Below are 22,006 nucleotides of genomic sequence, written 5' to 3' on the forward strand. Positions count from 1 at the left end.
CGTCCACCAACCTGGATGGCTTTAAAAGAGGACTGGGCAAATTCAGGGGATTAATAAATAAGAACATGAGAAGAGCTCTGCTGGATCAGGCCAATGGCTCATCTAGTCCAGCGTCCTGTTCTTGCCTTGGCTAGCCAACCCCTCTTCACAAGGCGATCTGGTTTATCTTGTAAAAGACATAGCTGAAGCACAATTGCAAAACAATAATAACAACAACAGAAGGTGAATTTTAAAATACTTGCGGGAAACAAGAGCCCTCTCTCCCCTCCTGTGGTTTCTAGCCACTGGTATTCAGAAGCATTGTTCCCTCTGTTTGTGGAGGCCATGATGCCCAGTAGTCACTGAAAGCCCTCTTCATGAATTTGTCCAATCCTCTTCCAAAGCCATCTAGATTGGTGGCCTTCAATGCCTGCTGTGGGAGGAAGTTCTGTAGCTTAACTTTCACACTTTAGCTGTGGTTCTTGAATTGCAAGGGACTGGGCTTGATGGCCCTTGGGGGGGGGTCCCTACCAGCCCCTACAATTCTGTGAGTCTATGACCTCAGAAAGTGGCAGACTCTCCTTCCTTGCCTGGCCATCTGTCAGGAATTCTTTATCTAATATATGGTTACCAGATTTTTTTCAATGAATCCAGGGACACTTTTTTTAATTTTTTAAGCTGAGTAGCAACAGGAAGTCAGTAGTGGGGATGGTGAGGCAAAAGACCCTGGGCCCAAGCACACAGGCATGTTGTATAAAGGTGTAGGGAAGTTTTTAATATGTGACATTTTAGCGTACTTTTCATCTTTGTTGGAAGCCGCCCAGAGTGGCTGGGGAAGCCCAGCCAGATGGGCGGGGTACAAATAATAAATTATTATTATTATTATTATTATTATTATTATTATTATTCTTTCGTACCCTGTGAAACATAAATGCACAGAGTTTTTAAAAAACTGGGCAACGGCCGCCTGCCCGCAACTCCCGAGCCTTCCCCGATCAGTCAAAACAAAGGGGGAAGGGGGCAAGACACATAATATGCGCATAAGACACATCATATGGGGACTTCCCCATCATATGGGGGGAAATGGCAGGCAGCGAGCAACTCCTGAAGCCAGCCAGAGCCAACTGCGCTACCAGGCTGGCTCCGGGCTGCGGAGGCTGCCACTGCCACTGCCACTGCCACATTTCCCGGGGACAGATTTGGAAATCGGGGGACATTCCAGGCACAGAATTTGTCTGGGGACAGATTTGCAATTCCGGGGACTGTCCCCGGGAACCGGAGACGTCTGGTAACCCTCGTCTAAGACCCCTGCATTGCAGGGACTGGACTCTTGGAGCCCCTTCCACCCCTGCAATGTGGGATTTTAAAACAGAGCTTGGGTGACCATCTATGGTGGTTCCTTTCGCTGTTATCTCTGCATTGCAGGGGGTTGGGCTAGATGACCCTCGGAATTCCCTCCACCTGTACAATTGCATGATTCTGCAACACAGAGGCTTTTAAAACAGAGTTTGTGCGGCCGCCTCTCGAGGATCCTTTCGCTGCACTAGTAGACTCTTGGGATCCCTTCCAGCGCTACTACCCCATAATTCTATAATTCCCCGGAGGTTTGCAAACACAGGTCGGACGGCTGTCTCTCAAGGACCCTTTCCCGGAGGTCCCTGCCCCGTGGAGCCTTGGACAGGACCACTCTTCCAACCCTCCCGAGCTAGCAAAGCGCGTGGGGCAAGGAAACAGCACCCCTGGGATCCACGCTCGTGCGGGCCCGGGGGTCTTCTCCCTGGGGGGGGTCCTCTCTCTTTACCCCTCCCCTCCCCACCGCACCCCTCCCCTCTCCCCTCTAAGGCGGCGTGGCCCGGGCTCTCCTGGAGGTGGTGCTGAAGGGACAGCTCCGCGGCTCCCTCCCTCCGCCCTCCGGCGCGCTCTCCCTCCCCCCGGGGAGCCTGGGCGGCGGGTGCTGCCCGCCCGCCTTCCCGGAGCAGCCGTCGCCTTGGCCAGCCCAGCTGCCGCGGGAGCCTCAGCAGCGGCGGCGGCAGGAGGCAGGAGGCAGCAGGCAGGCGCCGGAGCAGCAGCCATGAGCCAGGCAACGGCCGCTTCTTGCGTCTCCTCTCCATCCTCGTCTCCATCCTCGGCTGTAGCAGCAGCAGCAGCAGCGCCCTCCGCTCGCGGCTCCCCGGCGTCCGGCAGCCCCAGCCCGGCGGGACCATGAAGCGGCAGAACGTGCGGACGCTGGCGCTGATCATCTGCACCTTCACCTACCTGCTGGTGGGCGCCGCCGTCTTCGACGCGCTGGAGTCCGAGGCGGAGACGGCCGACCGGACGGCGCTGGAGGAGAAGCAGGTGGAGCTCAAGAGCAAGTACAACCTGAGCGAGGCCAACTACTGCGAGCTGGAGGGGGTGGTCCTCAAGCTCAAGCCCCACAAGGCCGGCGTCCAGTGGAAGTTCGCCGGCTCCTTCTACTTCGCCATCACCGTCATCACCACCATCGGTAAGGCGGCCTCGCCGCGCGCCCCTCGCCGCCGCCGTCTGCGCCCCGGGGCGCCGCCTGAGGCTGCACGAAGCCCCGGAGGGGGTGGGTGGGTAAGGAGAAGGACTGTCCCCAGAAAGTGTGCGTGCGTGCCTGCAGTGGCGTAGCGTTGCTTGTCAGCACCCGGGGCAAGGCAAGTAATTTGCGCCCCCTAACCCGTGGATTTGCGCCCCCTAACCCGTGGATTTGCGCCCCCTAACCCTAACCCCCAGATGTTGCGCCCGGTGCGGCCGGCCCCCCCTGCACCCCCCACGCTACGCCACTGCGTGCCTGTCTCCCCCCACCCCGCCGCCGCCACATTCCACCTGTATAATTTGTCCTCAGTTTTCCCTCTGGGGCCGGACCTGCCTCCCCCAGCGCGCCCGTTGCGTTTCAGAACCGCTTTCCCACTTTGGTGAGGGAGACGCTGGTTTGGAGAGGAGTTGGGCAACTTAAGAACGGGCTTCGGAAACCTTTCGCTGAGCTCTGAGTGGTTTTCTTTCTTGCGGGGGCGGGGGGGGGGTTTCTCCCTTATTACTTTACTCTCCAATAGACACACAAAGCCCCTCTTCCAGCTATATAATCGCTCTCTAATTTCCATCATCATCCAAGCTCAGTACACGGCTCACGTCCCGATCCCCGTCCACCCGTTTTTTCCTCCTTCGCCTTCTTCTGTTGTCCCCCCCCCCGCCCGCCCCGAAAGTAGTCTTCGGGTGGGGTGTGCGCAGAAGATGGCACGTTCTCAGCGGCGCCCGGAAGAAAAATCTCCCTTAAAAAAACAGCAACACCCTTCCAGACCTAAAGCAAACCTGTTTCTGGAAAAGTGGGGGACTGGTTGTTTTTATAATGACCCCCCCCCACCTCAGTAGGCTTCTATGGAAAAAGTGGCGAGGGGCGCGGAGAGGTCTGGAGGCAGGAAGCGTGAAATGCATGCTAAAGCGCGGAGGAACAATGAAGACAAAGGGACTTCCCTGGAAAGCAGACCCCTCCTCTCTTGTCTCTCCCCCCTCCCCATTTAAGACCACCAAACCAGATTACTGGTTGGGTTTGGAGGCGCGACTGTGATCTCCGGAATTTCTCGTGGAGGGTCGTTGGTGTGTCTGGGTAGAAACTGTGGCCGAATGAGCTTTTGCTGAGTTGGGGGTGGGGTGGGGGAGGGCGGCGGCTGTCGATTATGGGATGGGGGTCTGCTTAGGGTACTAAGCGAGCGGAACAGGGGCAGGCTCCAAGTCCCCAGTGAACTGAGAGGCAGCGCTTGGACGAATTTCTCGCATTATTGACCCCACTGTCTTCCGAAGCATGCTTACCAAAGAGTAAGTGCTGTTGGGCACAGTGGAAGTTAATTCTGAGTAAACATGCAGTAGGGTGCGTTATTGGGCTGCGGATAAGTATATATAAATGTACTAGGAAGAGTTATCAAGCTTACTTCTGAGTAAAAATGCATAGGCTGGGCCATAAAAATGTATTTTGCACGGGATGAGGAAAGCAGTAGCTCAGAGGCAGAGCAGCTGCTCTGCTTGTAGAAGGTCCCAGGTTCAGTCCGCGGTGGCATCTTCAGGCAGAAGCGGGAGAGGTCCCTGGCTGCCAGCCAGTGTCGACAATACTGTGTTGGATGAACCAGTGGTCTCTGACTGTCATAAGGCAGCGGCCGAGGTTCTTACCAGATGCATTCACTGTGCAATCTCACGCACGGTCCCTCAGAAGCAAGCCCAGCTGCATTCCGCGGGGTCTACTCTCGAGTAGGCGCGCCGGATCGCGGCCTCCAAGAGTTAGGAAGCACTTTTCGGACCCCTCCCCCTTGCCATCTGTGCGTGACCGCTTCCTAATCCCTGTAGGGAGAGAGAGCCGACGCTGCGTGTGATGCAGGCGATTTATTAATCTGTCGTAAAAGGCGTGAGCTGACTTTATCTACCTGCCCACAAGAGGGGTGTTTTTTTGGGGTGGGTGCGTGGGCTTAGCAAGAGGAAGGTTGCCCCCCCCCCAACTACCCTACTGTGCAGGAAGCGACTGAGGTTCAGGAAGCTGTTGGTCTTTAAGGTGCTACTGGAAGGAAATTTTTTTGTTCAGGAAGCTTGTTTTTCTTCCTGCTTCTCTGGAGTAAAAAAAGGATCTCCTTTGCTCCTCCGCTGTTCCCAGAAGAATGAGGCGAGCTCGTGGATTCAGGGCTCGTGGGTTGTTTATGGGGAACACCCAGCCTGTCATTTTGCCAGTTTCCAAACATGTGAATCAAAACACACAGGAAGCCAAGGCGTGGGGGGGGGGGGGGAGGTCTCGCCGAGTCTGCAATGCGCAGGATTCCTGCGAGTGGGCAGCGTTGAAAATAGAAGGGGGGGTTTCCTTGCCCAGTCCTATAGTTGGAGATCTTCTTTGCCACCCTCGTTTCCACTAAGCTTCGGAAGATCCTCTGCGCGAGGCAAAAGCCTCAGGTCTTTAAGAGCATGTTTCAGTTCAGTCTGCAGTCGTGAGCACACTAACGAAGGAGTAAACGCCATAGAGCCCAGTGGGACTCACTTCGCCGTAATCGTGGGATCCTGACCTGCCAAGCTTTCAATAATAATCCAAATGCGTAGCAATGTTTTTTCCCTTACCCGTTTTGCGTGCTTGGCGTTCCAGGGCTTGTTCCCATTTTACAGATGGAGAGTTGAGGTGGGCAGAAGGGAACCCGTGTCAGAAGGTAGAGAAATTAAATCCCAGGCCTTTTTGGCCCCAAAGCTCTAGCATCCTTGAAGTTTACTTGTTGTTTCCTCATCGTACTCAAAGTGTCCCCGCCCCTTAATGGGCTAAGTCATGTGATCTGAGGTGGGTGGGCAAGAAACCCCTGGATTATCCCAAAGTTCATTTGCACAATATTAGATATTCTGTGGGGGAAATGAGAAAAGGACCCTTCTGTATGCAGAAATGTATTAATTGCACCTCAATATTGCGGCAGCTAGACTGGTGACTGGGAGCGGCCGCCGAGAACATATAACACCGGTCTGGAAAGACCTACATTGGCTCCCAGTACTTTTCCGAGCACAATTCAAAGTGTTGGTGCTGACCTTTAAAGCCCTAAACGGCCTCAGTCCAGTATATCTGAAGGAGCATCTCCACCCCCATCATTCTGCCCGGACACTGAGGTCCAGCTCCGAGGGCCTTCTGGCGGTTCCCTCACTGCGAGAGGCCAAGTTACAGGGAACCAGGCAGAGGGCCTTCTCGGTAGTGGCACCCTCCCTGTGGAACGCCCTCCCATCAGATGTCAAAGCGATAAACATCTACCTGACATTCAGAAGACATCTGAAGGCAGCCCTGTTCAGGGAAGTTTTTAATATGTGACATTTTAGTGTATCTTTCATCTTTGTTGGAAGCCGCCCAGAGTGGCTGGGGAAACCCAGCCAGATGGGCGGGGTACAAATAATAAATTATTATTATTATTATTATTATTATTATTATTATTATTATTATCATCATCATCAATATTTTCTCTTGCCTCCATACAATAAAGTGAGAAAGGTCAGCTGTATTGCAAAGTCTAAATCTTTAGCTATGCATGATGTAGTTCATCTTCAGTTCTGCGCACTTTTACTTAGGAGTAAGTCACATTGAACTTTGGAGTGAACACAGAATCATATTGCCTGTTGAGTAAACTGGACAGGCATTCGCTTTGACCCTTCCGACATTTCTCTTCTTAATGGGGACAGAAGGCTTTCCTTTGACGCTTTTTAAAAGGAGAAATTATGTGCCTCTGTTTACGGCGTATTAAGCCAGCTACAAATAGAGCATTTTTAAGGACAAACGAATGCAATTGGGCGCAGTTTGACGCGCAGAGGAAGAGATCAGTTTAAGCTCCTAACTCTTGCTTGCAATCAGATTAATTCCTGATTTATGCCGCTGCTCTGGAATTCTGGCCAAAGACCCCCAGAGGCCAGACAGCCTTGAAGCCTGTTGCAAGGCTTCCAAACTGTTTCTCAAATCCCGAGCTCTTAAAAGCTCTTCCCCACAGAGTCTCCTTGAAATATGGCACACACCCTCTCTTCCTGGTTTCAATTTTTTTGCTGCTTCCCCTCTGTGCTGAATTATTTCACTTTTTTAAAAAATCTTTCTATGGCTTTTCCTTCTTGTTCGTGTTCAGAACACCCTTTTGAGAGAGGACACTGACTGCTGTTGCTGGTTGGCAATACTTATGCCCAAAAAGTGTATTAATAAAACAAAGAAATAAATGCAATTGAATCTATAGCAGCAGCAAAACCGAAATCGGTTGCTCAGTGCAGGTGTCCCAGAAAAGGACAGCTTTTTATCTTCTCCGAAATATTTATTCTTTATTAAATTTCTATACCAACCTTCAGCCAAAGATCACAGGGCAGTTTAGAACATAACAACGGAAAAATATATAGCATAATAACAAACAAAAGCAATAAACCCCAGTTCCAAAGGACGTAGATTGTTAAAGGCCTGGGAGAAAGAGGGATGTTTTTGCCTGGCAGCTAAAGATATATAATGAAAGGACCAGTTGAGCTTCCCTGGGGACAGCACTCCACAAACACGTTAGCCAAATATCTGAAGATGGAGCAAGCTTGTTTTCTGCTGCTCCAGATGGTTAGGACTCGAACCAGTGACTTCAAACTGCAAGAAAGGAGATTCCAACTAAGTCATGAAGAACTTTCTGATGGTCAGAGCTGTTCGACAGGGGAACAGTCTTTTCAGAAGGTGGTGGACTCTCCTTCCTTCGAGGTTTCTAAGCAGATGGCCCTCTATCACGGATGCTTTAGCTGAGATTCCTGCATCGCAGGGGGGTTGGACTGGATACCCTTTGGAGGTCCCTTCCAACTCCACAATCCTTTAACTCTAAGTCACAAGAACAGAAAGAGTCCCTAAACCAGGGGCCAGCAAACTTTTTCAGCAGGGGGCCAGTCCACTGTCCCTCAGACTTTGTGGGGGGCCGGACTATATATATATATTGGGGGGGGGGAAATGAACGAATTCCTATGCCCCACAAATAATAATAATAATAATAATAATAATAATAATAATAATAATAATTTATTATTTATACCCCGCCCATCTGGCTGGGCCTCCCCAGCCACTCTGGGCGGCTTCCATAAAAACCAAAAATACAGTAAAATATCACACGTTAAAAACTTCCCTAAACAGGGCTGCCTTAAGATGTCTTCTGAATGTCAGGTAGTTGTTTATCGCTTTGACATCTGCTGGAAGGGTGTTCCACAGGGCGGGCGCCACTACCGAGAAGGCCCTCTGCCTGGTTCCCTGTAGCTTTGCTTCTCACAATGAGGGAACAGCCAGAAGGCCCTCGGCGCTAGACCTCAGCGTCCGGGCAGAATGATGGGGGTGGAGACGCTCCTTCAGGTATACTGGACCGAGGCCGTTTAGGGCTTTAAAGGTCAGCACCAACACTTTGAATTGTGCTCGGAAATAACCCAGAGATGCATTTTGGAAAAAAGGGCACATTCTACTCATGTAGAAACATGCTGATTCCCAGACTGTCCGCAGGCCAGATTTAGAAGGCGATTGGGCCGGATCCGGCCCCCGGGCCTTAGTTTGCCTACCCATGCCCTAAACCCTCTGACAGTGGCCTTCTCACATCCTGGGGCACTTGGGGGGGGGGATTGGATCTGTTGCTTGCTACAGAATGTAAACAGTAGCTGGAGTCCTTTAGGGGAAAGGCCTCTCTTACTTTTGTAGGTTTCTGGCCCTGGCAAGGAAGAACAAGGGCACTTGTTGCAAAAGAGGCTACACAGGATCCCTTGAGATGGCTGGGGAAGTTTTTAATGTTTGATGTTTAATGTTGCATCGTGTTTTTAATATACTGTTGGGATCTGTCCAGAGTGACTGGGAAAACCAGGGTATATTATTATTATTATTAGGCTGCACTAGTTGCCAAGGACGCGGGTGGCGCTGTGGGTAAAAGCCTCAGCGCCTAGGGCTTGCCGATCAAAAGGTCAGCGGTTCGAATCCCCGCGGCGGGGTGCGCTCCCGCTGCTTGGTCCCTGCGCCTGCCAACCTAGCAGTTTGAAAGCACCCCCGGGTGCAAGTAGATAAATAGGGACCGCTTACTAGCGGGAAGGTAAACGGCGTTTCCGTGTGCGGCTCTGGCTTGCCAGAGCAGCTTCGTCACGCTGGCCACGTGACCCGGAAGTGTCTCCGGACAGCGCTGGCCCCCGGCCTCTTGAGTGAGATGGGCGCACAACTCCAGAGTCTGTCAAGACTGGCCCGTACGGGCAGGGGTACCTTTACCTTTACCTTTTTAGTTGCCAAGTCCAGCTCCATGAAAAGCAGAGGCCAGTTCCAGAGGTTACAAGGGATTGGATCGGTTGGAAAACTCAGCCCAAGACTCAATTTCTATTGCAGTTTTGGTGCATAATGGCTGTGGGAAAATGGCAACCTTTGCTAAGATCCCAGTGGCTTTAGTGAGGGCAAATGTGCCAGTACTAGGTTGACTCTCTTTGTTGGAGGTTTTCAAACCAAGGTCGGGTGGCCATCTGTTAGAGATGCTTTAGCGGTGATTCCTGAACTGCAGGGGACGGGACTAGATGACCTTTGGGGTCCCCTCCAACCCTACAGTTCTGTGATTCTGTGACCAAGAGGTCAAGTTTCCCCCCACTGCAAAAACATGCAAGGTTGTCCTGGAATTATTGCATATATTGTCTTTGAGTGACTTTGTTTTGTTCAACCTTGATTATTATCATTCAGTATTGATAGTTGCATTTATTTATTTATAAGAATAGTTGTATACTGCTGCATCATAAAAAAATAAACCGAAGCAGTTTACAGAAATGAAAACATAAAAACCACACAACGGCATCCATATAAAAGTTAAAAATAGACCTCAAACAACAGTTGTGGACCAATGTGTTCTTAACTGCAGTCAGAGGCCTGGCAGAATACAAAAGTTTTCAGCAGGCTTTTAAAAGTCGATGCAGAAGGCGCCTGGTGAATTTCCAGTGGCAGAGAGTTCCAGAGGACAGGGCCAATAACACCAAAAACTTAGCTTCTTGTTGTCAGATGAGCCCCAGCAACTTGGGGGATGACCAATGATGCTCTTGCAGATGACCTCAATGACCAAGTGGGGATAGGAGAATTCAGGTGGTCCCTGAAGTACCCTGGACCTAAGTTGCCCCAGGGCTTTGTGAATTAATACAAGAAACTTAAACCATAATGTATTTATGTTTGCACGTTACGCAAAATTCTCCAAGCAGCTCGCATCACTTTTCAATACATAAATATAAATATACTATATGATTAGAAGAATTAATTCAAATACCTGTACACATGAAACAGCCCATAACGGTCACAGGAAGCACATTGGCAGCAAATTTAAGTAGTCTGTTGCTGTGACAGGATTTGAATTCAGGACTTTGAGCTTCTAATCCTACTGTCTGTCTACTGGATGGATACTTTCTGTCTTCTTCCATGGCTTCCTTCCTTCCTTCCTTCCTTCCTTCCTTCCTTCCTTCCTTCCTTCCTTTGTGTGTGTGTGTTATCAATGGTCAAATCTCATAGAAACCCATGAGAAAATAATAGTAGAAAAAGGAGTGAAGTTTTATTAAGTGCCGGTTTGATGTAATGGTTAGAGAGTGTGTTGGAGTAAGACGTGGGAGAGACCAGGGTTCAAATTCCCACTCAGTTCTGAAGCTCGCCGGCTGACCTTGAACCATCCACTGTCTCTCTGCCTTGCCTACCTCATAGGGTTGTTGTGGGGGGGGTGAAAGGGGGAGGTGAAAAACTGTGCTCAGCACCTTGCGCTCCTTGGTGGAAGAGTGGGGTGGAGATATAACAAACAGATTAAGTTTGAAGCCAGCTCCCACTTCCAAACCAATTGCTCTAATAACTTCAGAGGATGCCTCTCGTATCAGCGGAACGATGTGATATTTGAGAGATACAGCTCACAAACCCTTCTGCAAAATTTGGCTCCATTCCTTCATCTTGTTGTCTGTTAGACCTTTTTAGTTTTTAGATTGTTGACGGGAGTTACTTGGTATCGTCCTGAGTTTAATTCAAGTGTGTGTATATTTACCCTGACTGTAAATTCTCTCACGTTTATTTTATAGACTGTTGGGATCTAAATCTTAATCGTCATCTGCAATATCCCAATGCAGAGAAGGACAACCGGAATGATCAAGGGGGCTGGGGCGAAATCTCCTAAGAAAAAAGCGTACCGTGTTTGGGGCTTTTCAATTTTAGTTTAGACCAGTTTCTGGAGGAGAAAGCATTCCTGTGCTTGAATTCTACTTGTGGGTTTCCCATAATGGGCATTTGGTTGGCCACTGTGAGAACAGGAGGCCGGACTAGGTGGGCCACTGGCCTGATCCAGCACATTCTTCTTATGGAGCCTCCAGGTCCAGTGGCAGTCTATTTAATATTTAACATATTTTTACTCTTTTGTTGGAAGCTGGCTGGAGTGGCTGGGGAAACCCAGACAGATGGGCAGAGTATAAATCGTTCAGCCCGGACACTGAAGTCCAGCTCCGAGGGTCTTCTGGCGGTTCCCTCACTTCCCTTTATAGACCCTGTGAGAAGTGAGGTTACAGGGAACCAGGCAGAGGGCCTTCTCAGTGGTGGCACCCGCCCTGTGCAACACCCTCTCAACAGATGCTAAGGAGATACACAACTATCTGACTTTTAGAAGACACCTGAAGGCAGCCCTGTTTAGGGAAGTTTTTAATGTTTGATGTTTTGTTGTTTAGTCATTTAGTCGTGTCTGTCTCTTCGTGACCCCCTGGACCAGAGCACGCCAGGCACTCCTGTCTTCCACTGCCTCCCCCGGTTTGGTCAAACTCATGCTGGTAGCTTCGAGAACACTGTCCAACCATCTTGTCCTCCATTGTCCCCTTCTCCTTGTGCCCTCCATCTTTCCCAACATCAGGGTCTTTTCCAGGGAGTCTTCTCTTCTCATGAGGTGGCCAAAGTCTTGGAGCCTCAGCTTCAGGATCTGTCCTTCCAGTGAGCACTCAGGGCTGGTTTCCTTCTGAATGGAGAGGTCTGATCTTCTTGCAGTCCATGGGACTCTCAAGAGTCTCCTCCAGCACCATAATTCAAAAGCATCCATTCTTCGGCGATCAGCCTTCTTTATGGTCCAGCTCTCACTTCCATTTGATGTTTGATGTTTTATCATGTTTTTAATATTCTGTTGGGAGCCGCCCAGAGTGGCTGAGGAAACCCAGCCCGATGGGCAAGGTAGTAATCATCATCATCATCATCCGCCCATCTCTTAGGACAGGACAGGCAGCATGATGAAGGGGACGCCATGGGGAGTTTCCCATCAGCCACCTTGTCTCGCTGGGACTGCCCCATAACAAGCCTTCTACAGTTTGCAAATGTGATCCGTGTGGGATTCACGTTTGCAACCCGCAGTGTTCGCAACCCGCATCAGTGCGTCTCCGCATGCATGGGTTGCGATTTGGCACGCATGTGCAAAGTGCAATTTAGTGCTTCTGCGCATGCGCGACCACCGAAAACCGGAAGTAACCCGTTTCGGTACTTCTGGGTTTCGGTGGTCTGTAACCCGAAAAACGCAACCTGAAGCGGCTGTAATGGGGTCCTCGCAGCGAGATCACATTCACCCGGTGCTATACCAGCTGCACTGGCTCCTGGTGGAGTACAGGATTAGGTTTAAGGTGCTGGTTTTAACCTTTAAAGCCCTATGCGGCCTAGGACCCTCGTACCTACGGGACCGCCTCTCCTGGTATGTCCCACGGAGGAACTTACAGTCTTCAAATAAAAACATCCTGAAGGTCCCAGGCCACAGAGAGGTTAGGCTGGCCTCAACCAGAGTCAGGGCTTTTTCGGTTGTGGCCCCAATCTGGTAGAATGCTCTGTCACAAGAGACTAGGGCCCAGTGGGACATGACATCTTTCCGCAGGGCCTGCAAGACAGAGCTGTTCCACCAGGTCTTTGGCCAGGGCACAGCCTGACTCCCTTCTTTGGCAATCTTCACATAACTCTAGCCCAATGGTTGCCATCAATTTGATTTGAATTAATTTTATAATGAAATGATTTTAGAATGTTGTATTATTTTATTGTTGTTAGACGCCCTGAGCCCGGCTTCGGCTGGGGATGGCGGGATATAAATTATTATTATTATTATTATTATTATTATTATTATTATTATTATTATTATTAGCCCGAGGTATGACTGTACTTGCAAGCGATTGGAAAGGTAGGAATGGGTTGCGTGAATTCCCGTGTAGATGTGACGGGAAAGGTGGCAGCTCATTCAAAGTGCAGGTCTGGTCCGGGGCACATCCAGGTAGGGCTGGGGAGTAAGCAGGATGGGGGAAACCCATGAAGAGCCTCTGCCAGCCAGTGTGGGCAGTACTGAGTTCGATGGGGAGCCGGGTGCAAAGGGCTGCTTTGAGCTCCTCTGGCCGGTGCTCCCCAAGCTTTGCATGCAAATTGTTCAAGTTGGTTAATCCAGGGAAGCTGAGGGAGGCTGGATTTGGAACCAAATGTGAAGAGAGAGAGAGATTAGGTGGAATTAGGATGGGGATGGAAGGGAGGAGGGGAGGGAAAGGTCAAGCAACAAGGCAGCCGCTTCAGGGAGGGGAGCCTGGAGAGTGAAGTCCAGAGCTTAGTTTTTACAAGGGAGAGCCTGAGGTGATGCCATCCAGGGGCTGATTCATGGTCCACAAGGACAAAAGGGCCGTGAGGGCTGGGAGAATCTCTCAGTTTCGGTTGATCTCAGTTTCTCATTTTTTTTTGCTCTAAAGTTCAGTTCTCCATACGAGTTTACGAATTCTTCTTCTTTTTAGAAGTCCTCATGAAAATTCTTCAGCACCTTACTGAGAATTTCTCCTAATAACCACATTCCCCCCCCAATTTTTTTAAAATTAAGTTTTCCACAATTATAACAAAGAAAAAAACACACAAAAGAAAACACATTACATTACTAAAACAGGGGGGGGGGGGGATTTAAACACATATTTCTTGTAAAACCCAATTTATCTTTCTTTTTGGATTTAGTATATTAAGAAAAGAAAAGAAGATAGTTAATTGACGGAATTCCCGGTAATTTTAGTAGAAAAATGATACTGGAGAGCTGTAATAAGGTGATACAATGAAATTCACATAGGAGCGATCCGAGAAAGTCAGTTAACAATGAAATATGCACATTTTAAAGGCAGTCTAACCTGAGAATACCCTTTTATTTTTTTTGCAAAGCCCTTTCTGCTAGCATAATGAATTTTAGCTGGGGAACTGCACGGCCACATTCGGAGAAGTGCAATTTCCCAAAGTTAATCTCAGTTTCGCATTTTCCCCTTCTTAAATTCAGTTCACATTACTTTATGAATTCCTTTTTAAAAAAAGTCCTTGCGAAAAAGCATTTTAGTCTGAATTTCTCGTGCGCCTTTTTGAAGGGAATTTTTGACTGATATATACAAAGGCATTTCTGCTAATAGAATGCATTTCTGAATATACACCTGTGTGGACACTTTCCCCTCACTGATGCAATTCTGTAGGCATTGCTCAGCTGCAGAATTGCACCACAAAATTCAGAGAAATGCAAAATTCAGAGGACAGGACTGCTTTGGTTCTTGTTTTGTAACTATGAACTGAATCAGCGGCGTAGCGTGGGTTGTCAGCACCCGGGGCAAGGCAAGTAATTTGCACCCCTAACCTGCCGCCGCTGCCAGCTTCTTCTTGCTGCTGCCTGGGCTGGGGTATTTACGGTAAGGTAGCCACGGCGGCAGCGGCGGATCCGTGTCAGGTGATCTGAGGCGAGTTGCCGCTGGTGCTGGCGCCCCAACGATGCTGCTTGCCCGGAGGAGGAGGAGGGCAGAGAGGCGAGGAAAATGCAACATGGCCCAGCAGCTGCAGCAGCAGCGGCGTCGGCGGGGCTGTGAGGAGGGGCTGCCTGGCGCGCCCTCCGCGGCGAGCGCTGAGAGCTGCTGCCTGCCGGACGCCTTCAGCCCGGACGCGCACACAGCTCGTCGGTTCCGCGAGACATGGGGCTCTGCTACAGCCTGCGCCCGAGGCTCTTCGGCGACTCCGGAGGCGGCGAGCGTGCCCCCCCAGATGTTGTGCCCGGTGCGGCCGGCCCCCCCTGCACCCCCACGCTATGCCACTGAACTGAATAGAATACTTTCTCTACCTGGGAATGTCAGTGTCGGTTGTGAAGGACAGGCTTACATGGGAGTGACAAGCAGGCCCCACTTCCACGATTATAGTGAGGTAATATTCCGCATGGGGAAAGTGTGGCACAGAGAAGGTTTTCTCCCTTTCTCAAAATACTAGGGGGGGGGGGGTGTTCACTCAATGAAGCTGTTAATAGAAGGAGATTCAAGAATATGAAAGGAAGTCCTTCTTCACATGGCACGTAGTTAGACTGTGGAACTGACTGCCACAAGACCAACTTGGATGGCTTCAAATACGGTTCAGACAGATTCATGGGGGGAAAGGCTACCAATGTCTGCTGGCCATGATAGCTGCACCGTCAGAGGCAGTTTGAGTCTGAACAGCAGTTGGGGTGCAGTTGCTTCTCAGAGTTATCTAGTTGTGAGAGCAGGGCTAACCTAAGAACATAAGTTCTAGTTACAGGTAGGTAGCCGTGTTGGTCTGCCGTAGTCGAAACAAAGTTTAAAAAATCCTTCCAGGAGCACCTTAGAGACCAACTAAGTTTGTTATTAACACAGGTGGCACCGTGGGTTAAACCACAGAGCCTAGGGCTTGCCGATCAGAAGGTCGGTGGTTTGAATCCCCGCGACGGGGTGAGCTCCCGTTGCTCGGTCCCTGCTCCTGCCAACCTAGCAGTTTGAAATCACGTCAAAGTGCAAGTAGATAAATAGATACCGCTTTGGCGGGAAGGTAAACGGCATTTCCGTGCGCTGCTCTGGTTCGCCAGAAGCGGCTTGGTCATGCTGGCCACATGACCCGGAAGCTGTATGCCGGCTCCCTCGGCCAGTAAAGCGGGATGAGCGCCACAACCCAACTTTCATGTGCATGCACACTAGGTATCTGAAGACGTGTGCATGCATATGAAAGCTCATACCAATAACAAACTTAGTTGGTCTCTAAGGTGCTACTGGAAGGAATTTTTTTATTTTGTTTCGACTAAGAACATCAGGAGAGCCCTGCTGGATCAGGTCAATGACCTATCCAGTCCAGCGTCCCGTTCCCACGAGATACCCATTGTGGGAAACCAGTGCTGGATTTACGTATAAGCTAAACAAGCCCCTTGTTAAGGAAAAAAACAAAACGCTGGATATTTCCAAATATAAGATAAAAACCAAATGAAACAAAACCTACATACAGCAACAGTGTTTTGTGTTGTGTAGGCTCCTGTGATGTAAGTCATGGGCCAGAGCGGTACCTATTAATCTACTTGCACTTTGATGTGCTTTCGAACTGCTAGGTTGGCAGGAGCAGGGACCGAGCGACAGGAGCTTACCCCGTCGCGGGGATTCGAACGTCGACCTTCAGATCAGCAGGCCTTAGGCTCTGTGGTTTAACCCGCAGCGCCACCCACGTCCCTGCAAATGGCTTTAGAGACCTATTAGGTCCATAAATGACCATATAAGCATATATTCAGCACAAAAAAACAGCGGCAATTTGTTGTTGGCAAAGGACAGCTGGACATGTAAAGGGCCCCATTCCCTTCAGTGGCTTAGGGCCTCATCCAACCTCAATCCGGCCCTGTGGAAAACCCGCAAGCAGCATTTGTGCGCAAGAGTGCTCTCTCCTGTTGTCAAGCAACTGGCGTGCAGATGCCTTAACTGCCTCCGTCTGCAGAGTGTGATTCTCGGACTGCAGAGTGGTTGGAGAATTAGGGGAAAGGCCTCCTTGCCCTCTGGTTTATTTCCTCTGTGATGCTCCCAGGCCATGGCGGCTCTGAAAGCACCCAGGCCGCTGCGGCGCATGAAACGCCGCCCTCCTCCCAACCGCACAGAATGTACACTATCTCCGGAATCCCTGCTCCGGCCTTGACTCGGCGGCCGGCTCTGCCAGCGGCTCAGAATCACCCTTGGCTTCACTCATGAGGCTGTGCTTATCTCCCCAACCATTTCCTGATCTAATTCTCCAACCCTCGAGGAAATCTCCATTTGAAGATGAGCTTCAAACAATGCCTCTGTGGCGGCTCCTTTGAGGAAAACGGCCGGCCACCCGGCATTGCAACGCAGCCTGCTAACGAGACACATTGATCATAGGTGTGCTTCCCCCACCGAATCCGGATTGGATGACAGTAGTTTCTGTTCAGGGTGTGCTGTCAGAGATCTGGGATCCTAGGCATGTTTCTAGACCTCATGGTCTTGCTATCCCTTTATGGAGCGTTTTGAAGTTTTCGTATCGTAGTCAGTATGATGATGATGATGATAATTTATTTATACCCTGCCCATCTAGCTGGGTTTCTCCCAACAGAATATTAAAAACATGATAAAACCAGGCAGAGGGCCTTCTCAGTGGTGGTGCCCGCCGTGCGGAATGCCCTCCCATTAGGTGCCAAGGAAATAAACAGCTGACTTTTAGGAGACACCTGAAGGAAGCCCTGCTCAAGGAAGTTTTTAATGTCTGATGTTTTATTGTATTTTTACTCTGGAAGCCGCCCAGAGTGGCTGGGGAAACCCAACCAGATGGGCCAGGTATAAATAAATTATTATTATTATTATTAAACATTAAAAACTTCCCTAAACAGGGCTGCCCTCCAATGTCTTCTAAAAGTCAGATAGTTGCTTATTTCCTTGACATCTGCTGGGAGGGCGTTCCATAGGGCAGGCACCACCACCGAGAAGGCCCTCTGCCTGGTTCCCTGTAACCTCACTTCTCGCAAGGAGGGAACCACCAGAAGGCCCTTGGAGCTGGACCTCAGTGTCCGGGCTGAACGATGGGGGTGGAGACGCTCCTTCAGGTATACAGGACCGAGGCTGTTTAGGGCTTTCAAGGTCAGCACCAATACTTTGAATTGTGCTCGGAAACGTACTGGGAGCCAATGTTGGTCTTTCAAGATTGGTGTTATGTGGTCTTGGCGGCCGCTCCCAGTCACCAGTCTAGCAGCCACGGTCTAGAATAGTTGCAGTTTCCAAGTCACCTTCAAAGGTAGCCCCATGGAGAGTGCATTGCATGATCCCTTTTCTCTCCTTTGGGGTTGGTAATCATGTTCTGGAGCCTCTAGACAATATGATGGTAGAGGGTCCAGTGACTCTGAATATGGAAGCTTCCTATTTATTTTATTTTTATTTATTAAATTTATATACTGCCCTTCATCACAAGAGCTCAGGGCTGTTCACAGAATAAAAAAACAAGATAAAAACACAAGCAGACAATTATTTTTCAATTTCTTTTTTTATTAAACTCCCCCAAACTTCACATATACATTTCAATACTTTTTTTTCTGGCTTCCCACCTCCTTTCCCTTGGTGTTTCTGTTTCTCTCCCTCCGCTGAACCCTGTCTTCTATGTCTTAAACCTTAACAAAAACCACTATAATCATTAATCCCTTCTGTTGCTCGTAGTTCTAATCCTGCTTGCGTGTTCATCATATAATAGCATTTCTTTAAATATTCCATTTCCCCACAAAGCCTCGTCATTAGGTTCTCTTATTTTAGCTGCTAACTTTGCCAATTCTGCATAATCCATCATCTTAATTGTCCATTTTTCTTTGGTGGCTATTTCTGCTTCTGATCCATGCGACGGTCACCCCCAGGCTTGACTACTGTAATTTGCTCTACGCGGGGCTGCCCTTGAAACTTTCCCACAAACTCCAGCGGGTGCATAATGCTGCAGCGAGGCTCCTCACGGGGTCCCTGCCATGGGAGCATATTCACCCAGTGCTTTACCAGTTGCACTGGCTCCTGGTGGAGTATCGGGTCAGGTTTAAGGTCTGGTTTTGACCTTTAAAGCCCTTTGTGGCTTAGGGCCCTCGTATCTATGGAACCGCCTCTCCTGGTATGTCCCACAGAGGCCCTTAAGGTCCATGAATAATCATAGTTTAGAGGTCCCGGGCCCTAGGGAAGTCAGATTATCCTCCACAAGGGCCAGGGCCTTCTCAGTGATGGCTCCGACCTGGTGGAATGCTCTGTCCCATGAGGCCAGGGCCCTGCAGGATTTAACCTCCTTCTGCTGGGCCTGTAAGGCAGAGCTATTCCGCCTGGCCTTTAATTTGAACTCAGCCTGATCTTTTATTTCCCACCTCTTCCCTCCCCCTCCCCTTTTATGAAGATATTGGCCAAAATGGTCAAAGGCCTGGAAACGATGCCTTATGAGGAACAGCTAAGGGAGCTGGGCATGTTTAGCCTGGAGAAGAGGAGGTTAAGGGGTGATATGATAGCCATGTTCAAATATATAAAAGGATGTCACATAGAGGAGGGAGAAAGGTTGTTTTTCTGCTGCTCCAGAGAAGCGGACACGGAGCAATGGATCCAAACTACAAGAAAGAAGATTCCACCTAAACATTAGGAAGAGCTTCCTGACAGTAAGAGCTGTTTGACAGTGGAATTTGCTGCCAAGGAGTGTGGTGGAGTCTCCTTCTTTGGAGGTCTTTAAGCAGAGGCTTGACAACCATATGTCAGGAGTGCTCTGATGGTGTTTCCTGCTTGGCAGGGGGTTGGACTCGATGGCCCTTGTGGTCTCTTCCAACTCTATGATTCCATGATTCTATGATTGCAGGGGTTTGGGATAGATGACCCATGGGGTCCCTTCCAGCTCTTCATGATTCTATGTGATGCAATGTGCTTCACCACTGGAATCTATAAAAGTCATGAGATTCGCTTCCTTTGCAGAATTTCAATGCTTGGACCAACAGCATTTTTAGAGAAATGTTTCTCCTCCTTTTAGCAGAGAAGACAAACACTCTGCATGGAGCAACGAGGCAGCCGTGTCATTGTACGGGGCAGGCAGCTGGCATTTTCTTCCGTGCCAGCCTGAGAACCTCTTCCTCTCTGCCAGCCTCCAAGCTGCTTTTGGCCCAAGGTGGCAAGGGCTTCTCTGCAGTCTGCCGCTGCCTTGCCAGTTACGATCTCCATTGCCAACGTTGCATTTCTGCCTTTCTGTGCCAGCATCTGTTCCGCAAGCTTTTCTCTGTTCTTGCCCGAGAGGGGAAACGATGTCCCACTGAGAGCCCCTTCCTTTGAAACATTCACTTAATGCAAGAACATAAGAACAGCCCTGAGGCTGGATCAGGCCCCTGGTCCATCTTAGTCCAGCATCCTGTTCTCACAGTGGCCAACTAGATGCCCCAGTGGCAAATCCACAAGCAGCATTCGAACCCAAGGGCATTCTCCCTTTCTGGAGTTTCAGAAGTGGAGCTAGAGAAGAGAGACATCCTGGCTACTAGCCATCAAGAGCCCTCTCTCCTCCATAGATTTGCCTAATCCTCTTTTAAAGCCATCCAGGTTAGTGGCCATCCCTGCCTCTTGTGGCAGTGAGTTCCACAAGTGCTGCATGGAAAAGAACATTCTTTTATCGGTCCTGTACCTTCTAACATTCAGCTCATATGGAGCATTGACAGGGAGCTTAGGGGTGGGATGGAGAGGTACCATGAGAAAGTTGGAGGCAGCGAAGCATCTGAATCCCAGTTGCTGGAAACCACAGGAGGGAAAAGGAGCCCTGTGTTCGAATCCTGCTTGTAGGGTTCCCATATTGGGCATCTGGTCGAGCACTGCGACAATAGGATGCTGGACTAGAGGGGCCGCTGGCCTGGTCCAGAAGGTTCTTCTTAGGTTCTCCTTGGTGTGAGAGGGGTTTTGTTTGTTTTTTGCTTGTCCCATCGCTTTCCCCAGGAAAACCCATGCTTTAATAATAATAATAAAATTTTATTTATATCCTGCCCTCCCCAGCCGAAGCCGGGCTCATAACAACAGTAAAAATAGCACAGTTTACATAAAATCACAGTCAATTAATTGAAATACATTCTAAAATCAATTCAGAGTCAAATTCATGGCAACCATTTGGCTGGAGTTCTATGAGGATTACAGAGAGAGGGGGTCAGGCTGTGCCTTGGCCAAAGGCCTGGTGGAACAGCTCCGTCTTGCAGGCCCTGCGGAAAGATGTCAAGTCCCGCAGGGCCCTAGTCTCTTGTGACAGAGCGTTCCACCAGATCGGAGCCACAGCCGAAAAAGCCCTGGCTCTGGTTCTGGTCCCTGTGGCCTGGGACCTCCAAGGTGTTTTTGTTTGAAGACTGTAAAGTCCTCCGTGGGACATACCAGGAGAGGCGGTCCCGTAGGTACGAGGGTCCTAGGCCACATAGGGCTTTACAGGTCAAAACCACCACCTTGAACCTGACCCTGGACTCCACCGGGAGCCAGTGCAGCTGGTATAGCACTGGGTGAATGTGATCCTGCGGCGAGGACCCTGTAAGGAGCCTTGCTGCGGCATTCTGCACCCGCTGGAGTTTCTGGGTCAGTCTCAAGGGCAGCCCCACGTAGAGCGAGTTACAATAATCCAGTCTGGAGGTGACCGTCGCGTGGATCACAGTGGCTAGGTCAGGGCAAGAGAGATAAGGAACCATCTGCTTAGCTTGGCGGAGATGAAAAAATGCTGCCTTTGTTATAGCTGCAATCTGTACCTCCGTGGAAAGGGAGGTGTTGAAGATTGCACCCGAACTCTTAACGGACGGTGCTGGCACTAATTGCGCCCCCGCAAGAGATGGGGGTTGTCTGGGAGTCTCAAGGGCAGCCCCACGTAGAGTGAGTTTTACCACTTTACCACTGAATTGTAGCAAATGTCAATCTTAGAAAAACTCAGTTGAAATTTACTACGATTCAGCGGTGGAAGTGTCCACTAGGACACGTGTGGGCGATCTCTCACCCTCCTCTTTTCCAAGCTAAATGTTCTCAGCTCCTTCAACCGTTCCTCACAGGGCTTGGTTTCCAGACGCTTGGCCATCCCTCTTCTGCACATGTTCCATCTTTTCAATAGCCTTCTTTCATTTTGGGTGCCTAGAACAGGACACAGGACTCCACCCGGGGACTGTCGAAGGCAGAACAGAGTGGGACGTTGCCACGGCTTGCTGTCTCAGTAGCTGTTCTTCCCGGGCGTTTACGCTGACTGCTTTTACCACTGCTGTTTCAGAAGGTATTTTTAATTGGCCAGTCGTAAGTTTTTATGGGAGCTGCCTCGCTTAAATAAATATGCAGGAATGAGATCACCACGGGGGCTCCCAGAACAGCAGGTATTAAGACTCAGGCGGAGTGACGGGTTGGCACAAACAGCTGGCAGGTGGACGGGCTGTTCCATCATCTGAGCCAGAGGACAGAAGCACTTCCTGATACCTTTTCCCTTCCGACAGGGCTGGGGCACAACGCTACCCTTCCCCTGCCGCCTGGCAGACTGGCTGGAGTCCAGCTCAGGGGTTCAATGGGCATGGAATGTCCTCTTTGTGGGAATGTTCAGGGATGCAGGAGAGGATATATTGTCTGATTATAGCCTTTCCAACTTGTGTTAACAAGTTCACAATTTAACAGAGTAACATTCCCCTGTTTAAACTTGCAGCGGATGCGTTTGCTCAGGCTCGCCAAAGCCTCTATAATAACTGTTTTGGTAAAGGTAAAGGTAAAGGTAAAGGTAAAGGTAAAGGTAAAGGTAAAGGTAAAGGTAAAGGGA

At 49.8% G+C, this 22,006-nt stretch overlaps 1 protein-coding gene across 1 annotated transcript in view; it reads left to right on the forward strand.

Moving 5' to 3' along the window:
• The first annotated feature begins 1,961 nt into the window (after positions 1 to 1,961).
• KCNK3 (potassium two pore domain channel subfamily K member 3) overlaps positions 1,962 to 22,006 on the forward strand; it is a 108,208-nt gene continuing 88,163 nt past the window's right edge. The window contains exon 1 of the mRNA XM_079969005.1: positions 1,962 to 2,464. Coding sequence (XP_079825131.1) covers positions 2,182 to 2,464 — 283 coding nt within the window. The 5' untranslated portion in view covers positions 1,962 to 2,181. The remainder of the gene's footprint in view (positions 2,465 to 22,006) is intronic.

Source organism: Podarcis cretensis (genome assembly GCF_951804945.1).
Source record: "Podarcis cretensis genome assembly, chromosome: 3".
NCBI classification, from domain to species: domain Eukaryota; kingdom Metazoa; phylum Chordata; class Lepidosauria; order Squamata; family Lacertidae; genus Podarcis; species Podarcis cretensis.